Source organism: Phyllobates terribilis, unplaced genomic scaffold (genome assembly GCF_046119375.1).
Source record: "Phyllobates terribilis strain yellow unplaced genomic scaffold, ASM4611937v1 Scaffold_460__1_contigs__length_1441810, whole genome shotgun sequence".
In the NCBI taxonomy this organism is placed as follows: domain Eukaryota; kingdom Metazoa; phylum Chordata; class Amphibia; order Anura; family Dendrobatidae; genus Phyllobates; species Phyllobates terribilis.
In genome coordinates, this window is record NW_027363220.1 from 275,712 (window position 1) to 289,587 (window position 13,876).

The following is a 13,876-nucleotide window of genomic DNA, read 5'->3' on the forward strand; positions in this document are numbered from 1 at the left end:
ATGTACAGCAGTAGAACCCCATAAACTCCTCATGTCCAGCAGGAGACCCCCATAGCCTCCCAACATTCAGTAGGAGACTCCTATAGCCTCCCCACGTCCAGCAGGAGACCCCATAGCCTCTGCACGTCCAGCAGCAGACTCCCATAGACTCCCCACGTCCAGCAGGAGACCTCCATAGCCTCCACCCCTCCAGCAGGAGACCCCCTTAGCATCTGCATGTCCAGCAAGAGACCCCGATAGCCTCCCCACGTCCAGCAGAAGACCCCCATAGCATTCACACGTCTAGCAGGAGACCCCCATAGCCTTCCCCGGTCCAGCAGGAGACCCTCAAAGCCTCCCCACGTCCAGCAGGAGACCCCCATAGCCTCCCCACGTCCAGCAGGAAACCCCCATAGCCTCTGCACGTCCAGCAGGAGACTCCCATAGACTCCCCATGTCCAGCAAGAGACCCCCATAGCCACCCCACATCCAGCAGGAGACCCTCATAGCCTCAACGCATCGAGCAGGAGACCCCCATGGCCTCCCTACGTCCAGCAGGAGACCCCCATAGCCTCCGCACGTCCTGCAGGAGACCCCCATAGCCTCTGCACGTCCAGCAGGAGACCCCCATAGCCTCCGCACGTCCAGCAGGAGACCCCCATAGCCTCCGCATGTCCAGCAGGAGACCCTCATAGCCTCCGCATGTCCAGCAGGAGACCGCCATAGCCTCCTCACGTCCAGCAGGAGACCCCTATAGCCTCTGCATGTCCAGCAGGAGACCCCCATAGCCTCTGCATGTCCATCAGGAGACCCCCATAGCCTCCGCACATCCAGCAGGAGACCCCCATAGCCTCCCCACGTCCAGCAGGAGACCCCCATTGCCTCTCCACGTCCAGCAGGAGACCTCCATACAGAGGCGTACATAGGAATCATGGGGCCCCATAGCAGAAGCGCTAAATGGAGCCCCTCCAAAAAAGTGAAAATTGTCGGGGATCAAGGAAGAGCATATCTCATAACTTTCCAGCCTTTACACAGTAATTTTTCTCCTGCTGAAGTCCTAGATTCCTCTTTTATTTCCCCATAAGGTATGATGCCAACAACAGTGCCCCCCCTAAACACAGTATGTTACCCCCATGGTGAATTCCTCCACATGCACAGTATAATGACTCTACCGTACCCCACCTCAACTCTCAAGGCAAAGTATGGTGACTCCAACACAGTATGATCCCCCAACTGTGACCCCCACACAGCCCTCCATGTAGTATAATGGCCCCACACCTCTCCACACAGTATAATGCACTCGCCATGGTACTCCACACAGTATAATGCACTCGCCATGGTCCTCTACACAGTATAATGCACTCACCATGGTCCTCCACACAGTATAATGCACTCCCTATGGTCCTCCACGCAGTATAATGCACTCCCAATGGTCCTCCACACAGTATAATGCACTCCCTATGGTCCTCCACACAGTATAATGCACTCCCTATGGTCCTCCACACAGTATAAGACATTCTTCATACAGAATACTGGCCCCCATATAGTCCTCTCCATACAGTATACTGGCCTGCATATAGTCCTCCATACAGTGTACTGGCCCCCATATAGTCCTCCATACAGTATACCGGCCTCCTTATAGTCCTCTATAGAGAATACTGGCCTCATATAGTCCTCCACACAGTGTATGGGTCCCAATATAGCCCTCCATACAGTGTATTGGCCCCCATATAGTCCTCCATACAGTATACTGGCCCCCATATAGTCCTCCATACAGAATACTGGCCCCCATATAGTCCTCCATACAGTGTACTGGCCCCCATATAGTCCTCAATACAGTATACTGGCCCTCATATAGTCCTCCACACAGTGTATGGGCCCCCATATAGTCCTCCCTACAGAATACTGGCCCCCATATAGTCCTCCCTACAGAATACTGGCCCCCATATAGTCCTCCATACAGTATACTGGCCCCCATATAGTCATCCATACAGTATACTGCCCCTCATATAGTCCTCCACACAGTGTATGGGCCCCCATATAGTCCTCCATACAGTGTACGAGCCCTTATATAGTGTATGGGCCCCAGGCCTCCATACATTAAAAAAAAAAAAAAATGACATACTCACCTCACCTGCTGCCGCTGCTCTGCTCTGGACTCCTCAGCGTCGCTGTCTTCCCGCTCTGCACTGTGACTGCTCAGCAGAGGGTGTGGTGGAAAGACGTCATCCCACCCTCTAACCTGAGACGTCACAGCACAGGACGCGGAAGACACCGGAGCTGCGGAGGCACGGGGAGAGGTAAGTATTGTGCCGGGGCCCTGAGCGGAGCGGGGCCCCCCGCCTGCTCAGGGACCCGACACTTGCCCGGGTGCTAACGCCGGGCCTGGGAGCGGAGCCTGTTGCAAGGGCCCCGCTGCGGGGCATACACGGTGCAGGCGACTGCTATGGGCCCCCCCCCCGGCTCACGGGCCCCATAGCAGTGGCGTGGCCTGCCGCCATTGGCGGTACGCCACTGCCTCCATAGCCTCCCCACTTTTAGCAGGAGACCCCCCATAGCCATGATGAAATGACGCATACCTCTATTTCTGGCACCACACTCCTCCTCCATCCCCGTCCTCCTCCCGGTGTGGATGTGTTCGTACAGTGCGCTTGCGCAGTCTATAGCGGCTTCTGAAAGAAGGACCCATCCCTGGTTATATTATAGATAATGGTGGGATAGAAGTTTCTTTCCTCCAATATAAAACACGATGAGTCCCCAGAGTTATTGTATCTGCAGAGAGGAGCAAATGTCACATACAATGGCGGCCTCCTCCATTGTGACCTTTCTCATCTCAAAATTTTCCTTTTTGTTTCTTTTCCTCTTTTTAGGCTGAAGAAAGATCTCAATATGGAGATTTGGCTTTTATTAAAGACCTGGCCGAAAAAGTCCTGTGTGTACTGGAGCGTCCGGCTCGCTCATTGGAACGCCTGGTAAGGAGCCGTCATCTTCTCTAGCACACGTCTGATTTGTACAGTTACAATTGGCTGCATCTGTAAATGCAGGTTTAGTCCTTCCTGATTTATCTATGTGATGATTTAGTGTAAGGTTCCACATGTTAATTATATATATTATATCTATCAGGAAACAGCAGAAGGCGACACCAAAGACGAGCAAAATCTAATCCCGGGACTGAACAGCGATCTGACTACAGGTAAGCCGATCACCCGACCTCCTACAAGAAATATCCAGATATTATACAGAACAGGGAATAATCTTACATTTACTCTGTATATTCTGTGTAATGGGAGCCTGTCAGCACATTTTTGCATATTGTGGTATGACTGTACTGGCCATTTCTCTGTAATAATTTTTTGCAGAAAACCAATGTCTCAGTCAAGGGAAATCTAATGTAGAAGCCGTATACAAATCAGCATGGAAGTGCACTGGGGGCGTGGAAGAAGAAATCCATACTGTGACACGCCCCCAGTGCACTTCCAGGATAATCTGCATATTGCTCCTATGCTTCAGCTCTCTTACCATCACTCACATGTACAGCGAGGGTGGGGGGGTCCTCATTCATGTGATCATTGGGGGGTCCTCCATCATTTCCATTACATTTATTCATGGATGCGCCGTACGTTCACATATTTGGAATCCCTATATAATAAGTATTATTCCCATTTACAGACATCTTGTCATGTCTGAGTTATATTGTTGTAATATATATGTAGGATTAATATCGTCTAATACATTTTATTTCTTCATAATTTTTTCACTCTTTTAGAAACAACTGTGTTGGCGTATGCTGACAGTAGAATCTGTGAGATCCCGGAGATCCAACAATCTGACGGTGTAAGTATCATGGAGAGAGATGTCGGTGTATCACCAGATTATGGGGTGGGAATGACACGTCCAGTATTGTCCCCATATAACCATGGGATGTCTCTATTCTAAGAGGAGATGACAGAAGGGAGACGTTTTTGCATCTAGAGCTTTTTTCCAGCAGCTTCTATATCTTTATATAATTTCTTATTCTTTTATAGAGCGTGATCAAATCATTGACCCCGTCAAGACAGCCGCATAAGAGCGACTATGGGACATCCAAACTGATCAGCAGTGGAAGTTTTGGGTGAGTTTTCTGTTGGCATAATCCACGTTTCTCAAGGTTCCCAATGACAATGCTCCAGACTCTGTGCTCTGCCCTTCAGTGTTATCATAGGGAAATTATATGATCTGTAGGAAAACAAACTGTTAAGGAAAGGGATTAAAATAGAATAATATATTACACCTGCCTGTCCTAGACCCTCATCTGTTCTTACACTGCCACCCCCATCAGAGCTTCCCGATCCTCCGCACCGGTCTGTTCTTTTCGGAATCCATTAGCGAACTGATAAGAGTAATTGGCAACACATGGTCAAGTGAGGGGGTGACACGAAATTTCATCAATGACATCTGCACCCCCCAACCTCCACCATGACCATGTGAGTCTACTCCCTGGTCTCAGCAATAAAGACTGGCACAGAGGACAAGTGGCTATAATGGGTTTCATTTTTTGTAGCTCCTTCGCTCCCCTCCATTTAGTATGTTGTTATGTCTTGGGGTATGCGGGAGCATAATTAACGTCATGTTATGGCAATTGGAGCACTTTTAATTTGGGCCAACTTTTATTTGCACTGAATCGTATCTACTGGTCAAATGTAGTGAATCTGCCCAAGAATAATTTCAGTAGATTCTCTCATCTGTAATGTGACCTGGGTGAGGGCTCCGGCGGACGTGGCATTGTGGACACCTCCCATAGGTGATCTATGTAGTGATCTTTTATCAAATTCTAGACATGGACTTCCAGTGACGGACAGACTTCTAGCATTAAACATTAGTACAAAACATTATATAATGACTTCTATAGATGTTCTTGTAGTAAAGATTCATTCTAACCATTGATTCTCTTTCTCTCCAGTGCCGTCTACTTAGCGCACCATAAAGACTCACACCAGATCTTTGCTTTGAAGAAAATGTTCAAGCGAAACCTGAACACTCCAAAAAGAGTGGCATTGGCCTTTCTGGAGAGGGACATCCTAACATTCGCTGATTGTCCCTTCGTGGTCTCCATGCTCTGCTCCTTTCCAACGAAATCTCACCTGTGTATGGTCATGGAGTATGTAGGAGGTAGGACATGTATATTGTAGTATATTCAGCCCATGTCTGCTTACATCTTATCACTGCTCATATAATTAGGAAAATTAGGACAGTTACATCCTCACAGTGCATTTACTGTAGGTTTTCTATTACCAAGATGTCTGGAAATTCATTGATCTGTGTGCAGCAGTGCTATGGTGCCAGTGAGTCAGATCGGGCCTGGCACCGCTCGGCACTGGGCCCCATTCCACCACCTGTCATCACAATTTCAGTGGTATTCACATTGTCAGAATATGAATACCGATGAAAACAATGGTGGATCAGGGAGCCAAAGGTTCCTAAATCCACCATTCAGCCTCCGCAGATGGGTCCGAGACTCCGTGTACTGCAGGTTCTTCGATGACGCCACAATATTGCATCTGTAGTGTGGAGTCTCAGTACTTACACTGCACAGGTGGGGCTGGTGGGGGCCATAACACTGAGTGATGGGGCAGGTGGAGACCATATGCTGAGTGGTAGGGCTGGTTGTGGCCATAATACTGAGTGGTGAGGCTGGTGAGGGCGATAATTCTAAGTGGTGAGGCTGGTGGGGGCCATAACACTAAGTAGTGGTGGGGGTCATAATACTGAGAGGTAGGGCTGGTGGGGGCTATAGTACTGAGTGGTGGGGCTGGTGGGTGCCTTACTACTAAGTGGTGGGGCTGGTGGGGGCCATAACACTGAGTGGTGGGGCTAATAAGGGCCATAATTCTGAGTAGTGGGGTTGGTGAGAGCGATAATACTGAGTGTTGATGCTGGTGGGGGCCATAATACTGAGAGGTGGGGCTGGTGGAGGTGGTAGTACTGAGTGGTGGGTGCCTTACTACTAAGTGGTGGGGCTGGTAGGGGCCGTAACAATGAGTGGTGGGGCTGGTGAGCGCCATAATACTGAGTCTTGAGGCTGGTGGGGGCCATAATACTGAGTAGTGGGGCTATTGTGTGCCTTACTACTAAGTGGAGGGACTGTTGGGGGCAATAACACTGAGTGGTGGGGCTGCTGAGGGCCATAATACTGAGTGGTGGGGCTGGTGAGAGCAATTATACTTAGTTATTGGGCTGGTGGGGGCATAATACTGAGTTGTGAGATTGGTGGAAGCCATAATACTGAGAATTGAGGGTTGTGGGTACCATAATACTGAATGGTGTGCCGTGTGAGGGGCTATAGGGGACTGTGAATGCCGCTATATTGAGTTGGTGACTGTACATGCCCCTACACCCCCTGGGGGTCCTCATATTGAATGGTGTGCAGTGGGGGTCCTTATTCTGTGTGGGGATCCTAATTCTGTTTGATTGGCTTTGGGGGCCATCATACTGATTGGCAGTGGTGGAGACCATTATATTGTCTGAGGGGCTATGGGGGCCATTATATTAAGTAGGGGGGGGTTTGGGCGCCATTATACTAAGTAGGGGGCTGTGACTGGCCTCATACTGAGTGGGGACATTATAGACAGGTGCTACATCATATCTGTAAGGTGAAACTGGATTAAGATTTCACTGTGGGGATATCTAACTCAGTCTGTGGGTGGGGGCATTTTTGGGAGCATCATACGCTAAAATGGCTATAAAAGGTGTATTGCTGTTGAGAACATCGATTGACTTCAATAAGGGTTTTTTTTTGAAGGGGCGTGCAGTTAGAACTTTTGCTATGGGGCCCTGAGATTTCTCTGTCCGCCACAGTCTGTGTGATCTCCCTGTAAGTCCGCACTGAGCATGTCAGTATCTCCAGCTGTAGACGAGATGTGACATCACTTTATGTTATTAGTTACATGGAGGACATTTCTCCATCGATTCAGACTAATATTATGTGCACTATACATTATATCTGTTTATATTCTCTCCTATCCCAATGTCTCCGCTCACTTCCCATTATACATCATGGTGATCTGCTGTATAAACCACTCACCGGTCATATTTCCTTTCTTCTATAGGTGGCGACTGTGAGACCCTCCTAAGCACCAGGGGTCCTCTATCTGTCCCCTTGGCCCGCTTATACTTTGGAGAAGCGGTTCTTGCTGTGGAATACCTCCATAGCTACGGTGTGGTGCACAGAGACCTGAAGCCGGGTAAGTAAGTGCCCCTCGTAGTATAATAAAGGGGGGAAGTTATCATTTATTATCATACGGTCTGTGAGGCTAAAACCATCTTCTCTTCCACAGCCTCCTGATTACATCTGCTGGACACATAAAAGTTACCGATTTTGGGATTTCAAAAGTTGGTGTCATGATACCAAAAACCAACACCTACAAGGAATTAGCGGAGGACATCACCAGGGAGTTCCTGGACCGTGAGGTGGGTAACACTTACAGGAATTTAGATTGTTCTTTACAAATCTCCAAGGACCAAAGCAAAGAAAGATCTTAAATATAACTTTTAATAGATACATTTAAAAGCACCCATATCAATATATAAAGACAAAATCCATAAAATGTGGCGGCAGCAGTATTCTCCGATCGGGGTGTATTTATCTCCCGCGTCTGTCCACTGACTCATTGTGGCTATCTCCTACTATGATCCCCTGATGAACCCCAAATTAGGAGGGGGAGAAACGTGTTGGGACAATTTACAGATAAGTCCTCTGGTTACTGCTGACTAAAATGCTTTTTTGGCAACTTTTTTTGTAATTCGCACACTGGATAATGCTCTGTCCCAACATTTGGACGTGTCCTGTGTAGATCAGTCCTGACTATAGATTAGCCAGGGTGGTTATGAGGTTGTCTATATATACCGTCTGTCCTAGACTATTATCTTCATGCTCAATGTCATTATATAGGTGACTTGTTACTACTTTGGACATATTTATGTTCCTATGTTTACCGTTAATTGAGCACACGTGCTTTTATAATATTGTTCTTGTTGCCCGTAATTGCCAGCACTAATGTACTTTATGTATCTATAATAGGCTTCTGAATGATGGTTTATATATCATACTGAATTGTGTATAGATTGGTGCATTTGATATCGCTCTCTGTACTAGTGGAACTACATTATATCAGCTTCCCTGTTTCCATATAATTGATACATTGAATATTGCCTTTTTTTCATTCAGCATGTTAGCAGCAACATGACTGTCTGCCTTTCATCATTATCTGTATATGTGTATGTCTGTCTAGGGATGGATAGGGTCACGGAGGGTGTGCCGATGTGGAGCGGGGGCGCCAAACCGATTAGCTAGGGTGTCAACCTCCACTGGCAGGCGGGATCTCAGCCCATTTGGGATCTCTAGGGCAAGCCTGCATGTCAATTATCCTACGTTTATCCCACTACCCATATATTGTACATTTTATGGATTTTGTCTTCATATATTGATATGGGTGCTTTTAAATGTAGCTATTAAAGATTATATTTTAAGGGGTTTTCTTTGTTTTGCTTTGGTATTTGGTTAACTAATATACCCCATCTGTTCACCTTGCCTTTGGCATATGTTTTTTTTTCTTTACAAATCTCATCACACTATTGTGTCTTCTCTACATTCTTCATTTCTAGAGAACGTTTCCATTGATATTTTATCTTTTGTCATTGTGTTTTTATGGCGAGAACGTGTTATAATAATCATTTTATCATTTTCATCTCTATCTTCTGTTGTTTTCCAGTTATGTGGCACCCCATATTACATCGCCCCAGAGGTCATCCTGAAAGAAGGCTATGGAAGACCTGTTGACTGGTGGTCAATGGGGATAATCCTACATAAATTTCTCACGGGATCTGTACCATTTGATGGAGATTCTGTAGCTGAGCTTTATGACAGGATTGTCATTGGTAAGTGGAATGATCCGACCATTGCTTTGATCAGTTACATTGGTTTAGGTGTTTACTTTGCTTTAGCTTACAGTCCAGTAAAGAGATTTTATTTTCTGTATAACAGGTGACATAATTTGGGATTGTAATTCCGCTCCTACTCCCAATGCACAGAACCTGATTACTGAGCTGCTCAGAACAAATCCTGCAGATAGACTTGGGACAGGTAAGAGATATAATACTATTCATATTAGTATTAATATTCACCTATCACACTTATCACTCATGTCCTTGAGGATCAACACTTCTCTATCAGATTGTCCATTTCTAGTTCTCCACACTATGACTTTCAGTCTTCTTCCTTCATGTTGACTCAGTTATGTCATTAATTCAGATTAAGTTAAACTGTTCAGATGTGAAGCAATCTCTGACAATGTCCACATCACTTTTGTTTTGTTCTTTTTCCAGGAGGATCACTTGAGATCAAGAGTCATCCATTCCTGAGTGACTTAGATTTTAACAACCTTCTAAGTCAGAAGCCAGAGTACATTCCTCAGCTTGCCTCAGATGTGGACAACAGCTTATTTATCGGTAAGTAGAAGAAGACATCATCTAGACTAAGCGGCTGTTTGTCTTGTCTTCCATAAAATGTAATAATCAGTACCCACTAATATTGTGATAAATGACGCCTGTTTTATACTAACAACCTCTAATAATACTTCATTACTTTTGTAGATCACTCTGAAATAGACCATTCGGTCTCAGAGGATGAGGAGGGTACAAGTGTGAACAATGAGAACCTTGACTTCCAAAATTTTACATCTTCTTCTGAAAGGCTTTCTAAAGTAAGTACCGTATGTACGCAATAAATCCAAAATATGTGAAACAAAAAAGACCTCTAAAAGTAAAAAAAAGTATTTCATATCTTGTTTTTGTCCATGTTTAGCTCTGTACCATCACTACCAGAAAGATGAATGATGAGGACCAGAAGTCTCCTCCAGAGTGTACGCCAGCAACCAATACAAATATCTCAGAAATGTGAGTAGATTATGGGGTCATTAATGGGAGTTCCAGGCTGATATATATGCACAACACATAATATAGGACATAAATACCATAATATCAAATTCAGCCTCAATGATTAGCGGTCATTGTGCTTTTGGCTTCAGAAACCGTTGGTGATAATAGCTCATAATTGCAGCCATTCACACGTATTAGAGCTGCCCATACTGTAGGAGAGATGTAGTATGACATGCCAGCCATTATTGCTAGTTGTTTTTCGCTCTGATCCATAGAAGGTAGATTGGAGCATAAAACCTTCCTCACTATGACTGTCATATGTCCTATTAGGCCCTCTAGTCGGTGTTCTTCTAGTGAGACCACCCCTTTTATTCTGCATTGACTTGTGATTTACATGTTTTTCTTAAATCATAGAATGGGAGAGTTGGAAGTTACCTCCTGGGTCTTCTGGTCCGACCCCCTGATTCTTCCTGACAGGCAGAAAGAATCGTTTTCTGAATCTGATAGCGACAATGCTATAAACAGCTTGTCATCCTCGTCCCCATCATCAGGTATGTATGTACAGCATCAAAAGGTGAATGTTGACTTCAAGGCTCAAATATTTGGTTTTTCTGTATTAGGTCTCCTATGTTGTCCAGGTTTCATGGATCCCAATTATGTTTTCCATGGGCCCATACTGTATTTCTATTTCCTTCATTTTATCCAGGAATTGTTTTCATGGATTCTGTAAAATACGTTTTAGCATCCAGGAACTCACTTCAATATAAGGAGACATCGTCTCCTATAGTAGAATATCGCTCATTAGTGATGCACCACGTGGCGGCACACAGGGCGCTTACTGCTCTATATCAGTGATACATCTAATGCCCCTCAGATTAGGTCATGAACGGTATATAGGACTTATTCTGCCCTATAATAATGCAATGCCAGATTATCAGGACTATAGGGGACAGGACTAGAACAATTCTTCTATATACAGTACACAAAGCAGATCCTATAAGAATATTTCTTTACTGAGTTTTTTTTACTTTCTGATCAGAATTTCCAACTGAAGAGGAAAGAAAATCTGAAATGAATCTGAGTATAGACCAACAAAACTCAGAAAATGGGAAAAAGGGGAAAAAGAGACGAGGTAAGTGTGAGAATCATCTCCATGTTGTGTGATGTTAGTGATGAGAATAAGTCATGGGGAGCAGATGTCATCTGTCAGTGATGGGATTGTCACATGTATGATGGCTGACAATGACCCCGGACATCTGTGTGAATAAGATTCCTCTGCTGTCCGGCCGGCCGGCCACACTGACCGCACAGTAGCATCATGTAATATGGAGTCCCATCACTTACATTGTATTTATTTCTCTTCTCTTAGGTTCCATCTTCCGCCGGATCTTATCATCCTGCCGGCGTGGACTATCCAGGGCAGCTCGTGCATTTGCATGCTGTCGCTGTTGCCCAAGTGTCATCTAAAAGACGGAAAAGCTCCGCATCTAGCGGAGTACAGCCGATCCACCATCACTGCTGGACCTGTAAAGAAGGACCTTCACCATCTACCTGTGGCCTTCTAACTGTAACACCTCTACCCGGACTTGTTTCAGTAATGCCTCTGTCACCAGGCTCCGCTGTATCCAAACTGCTCGCCTGACTTGGCTTTTTAAACTGATCACCTGGTATCTGACCCGGATTTCTTCCTGACTATGATTTTGTCTACTGCTTCTGTCCCTGATTTTGTTCATCCCTTATCCTTCTACCCTATCCTTAATAAAAAAAAAAAAAACAACTTCTATATTTATTGAGATTTTCTTATATCTATCAAACTTCACTCTGCATTCTGCTAAGCGATAAAAAATACATATTAACACTTCTGCTTTTAAAAGCATTTTTATATATATATATATATATATATATATATATATATATTTATATATATATATATATATATATATATATAAATCAGGGCTGGACTGGGATGAAAAATGAAAATGCACGCCTGTCACACAAACCCCACCAGCCCACATACCACATCACCACCCCCCTCATCCCATTGAGGCACAATGAAAAGTTCAGCACATTTTGCTTTACTTGTTCATGCCCCTCACCACTCCATTATAGGGGATGTTTATTAAGCCACGTGTGAATGGAGCTGCAGTGCGAATGATCGACTACCGCTCCATTCACCCAGAGCTCTTCAAATCCCTGGTTCTCGGAAACAGTGGGGGTCCCGGCTGTTGGACCCCCAGCAATCAGAAAATTATTCCATATCCCAATGATAGAGGACAATTTCCAACCTTCAGATAACCCTTTTAAACAAGTTGTTCAGGATTAAGTTTTATTTAACCATAGGATTGTAGACATAGAAAATAATAAACCCATCAGTACTGACCCTCCCCAAAGCCAATGCCACCTCTTCTTCAGCAGAACAGGAGAAGTGGTACTGTGCAGTGTATATATACAGAATAATACAGATACTGAGAATTACACCCAGTATACAGGACAAGAGAAGTGGTACTGTGCAGTGTATATATACAGAATAATACAGATACTGAGAATGACACCCAGTATACAGGACAAGAGAAGTGGTACTGTGCAGTGTATATATACAGAATAATACAGATACTAAGAATTACACCCAGTATACAGGACAAGAGAAGTGGTACTGTGCAGTGTATATGACGCGCCCCTGGGCCTGTGTCGCGCTGCGTTGCGCACGCGGGAGCTTACCCGGAGCCGGATCTCTTGAGGGTTGTAGTCTCGTGGCGGTGATCCGGTCCGTGCCCAGGTAGTCAGACTAAGTGGCGCTGTATTAGCGGTAGATGTTGGACGACTACGCCACCCGTTGAGTACAGCTAAGGAGCTGCTGCTGCAGGGCAGACCGCTGAGGCCGGTGGTAGGATTGTGCAGCGTGATAGTATAACCCCCAACGGGAGGGGTATGGCCTCAAGGCAGCCGACGTGGATGATGGGGGTAGCAGGAACCACTCAGAGACGGTACGGTGTAGTTCAGGGTCTTTACTGGTGACAACGATAGACCCTCCCGGAGTACTGGCTAGCGATTGGGGCCTGGTCAGTCCTTGAGCAGATGGGATCTCCCCTGGCCAGGCGGAGTTGTAGGCCTCCCAAACTAACGATACTCTTCTGGCTACCTTGCTAGAAGCGGGTATAAGTAGCCCACGTCCCTGAGTGTACCGTGTGGTGCTCACCCGTATGGCCGGTGACTCGGGGCCTTCTAGTGGCTTCCGCTCCACGACGGCGGTGCTGGTCCCATGCGTGTGACCGTGCCTTCGGGTTTCTTGGCCAGAGGACCTGAAATCCCCTGCCGGTCGGTTCCTGCTGCTGGGTAAGGATTAGTCCCCACAGCCTCGGACTCCGGGTCCGGTGGTAACTCTTCAATCAGGGCGAGCTCTACAGCTGCCAGCCCCTGATTCCTTTTAGCACGACTTCCCCAGAGCTCCTGATCTCTCTTTCCTATAGCTGCTTCTCCTCTCTGTCTCTACTTCTGGCATGGCCCAGGAGCTGGGCCCAGCCGGAGCCACAGCTCCCTGTCAGCCCTCCTGGCTGAACTCTCCCTCTGAACTCTCTAACCCTGCCTCAGCCCTAGGTTTATATAGGGGAAGTTCTTCCCCTCCCAGGACTGGGCAGGAGGTGTGGCATGCATAGGATTCCTGACCAAGAGACCTCCCACCTGCTCTCAGACATAACATTGCTGTTACTGTGGAAACCAGACCCCTGGGGTGCCACATTCCCCCCTAGTGAAATTTAGTACTCCGGGACTAAACATATTTTTAGAAAAACATAACAAGGTATAAACAATAATAATACAATAAGAAAAACACATAAAGATGGTTACGGCGTGTCCGCAACTGGGTGCAGTCTTTGAAGAAAAGTAAGGTGTCCATTTCACCAAAACAGGGAGACGTAACCAGGTAGGGGTCTGTCCTGCCCCGAGTCCTTAACAGTCTTTAGTCCATTCCTGGGTTACGCTCCAACCA

General features: G+C 46.1%; 1 protein-coding gene across 1 annotated transcript in view; it reads left to right on the forward strand.

The window, feature by feature from the left end:
- The first annotated feature begins 5,291 nt into the window (after positions 1-5,291).
- LOC141229225 (microtubule-associated serine/threonine-protein kinase 3-like) overlaps positions 5,292-13,876 on the forward strand; it is a 33,046-nt gene continuing 24,461 nt past the window's right edge. Inside the window, exons 1-7 of the mRNA XM_073667424.1 lie at positions 5,292-5,300; positions 8,727-8,892; positions 8,999-9,097; positions 9,340-9,462; positions 9,607-9,716; positions 9,818-9,909; positions 10,306-10,442. Of these exons, the coding sequence (XP_073523525.1) occupies positions 5,292-5,300; positions 8,727-8,892; positions 8,999-9,097; positions 9,340-9,462; positions 9,607-9,716; positions 9,818-9,909; positions 10,306-10,442 (736 nt within the window). The remainder of the gene's footprint in view (positions 5,301-8,726; positions 8,893-8,998; positions 9,098-9,339; positions 9,463-9,606; positions 9,717-9,817; positions 9,910-10,305; positions 10,443-13,876) is intronic.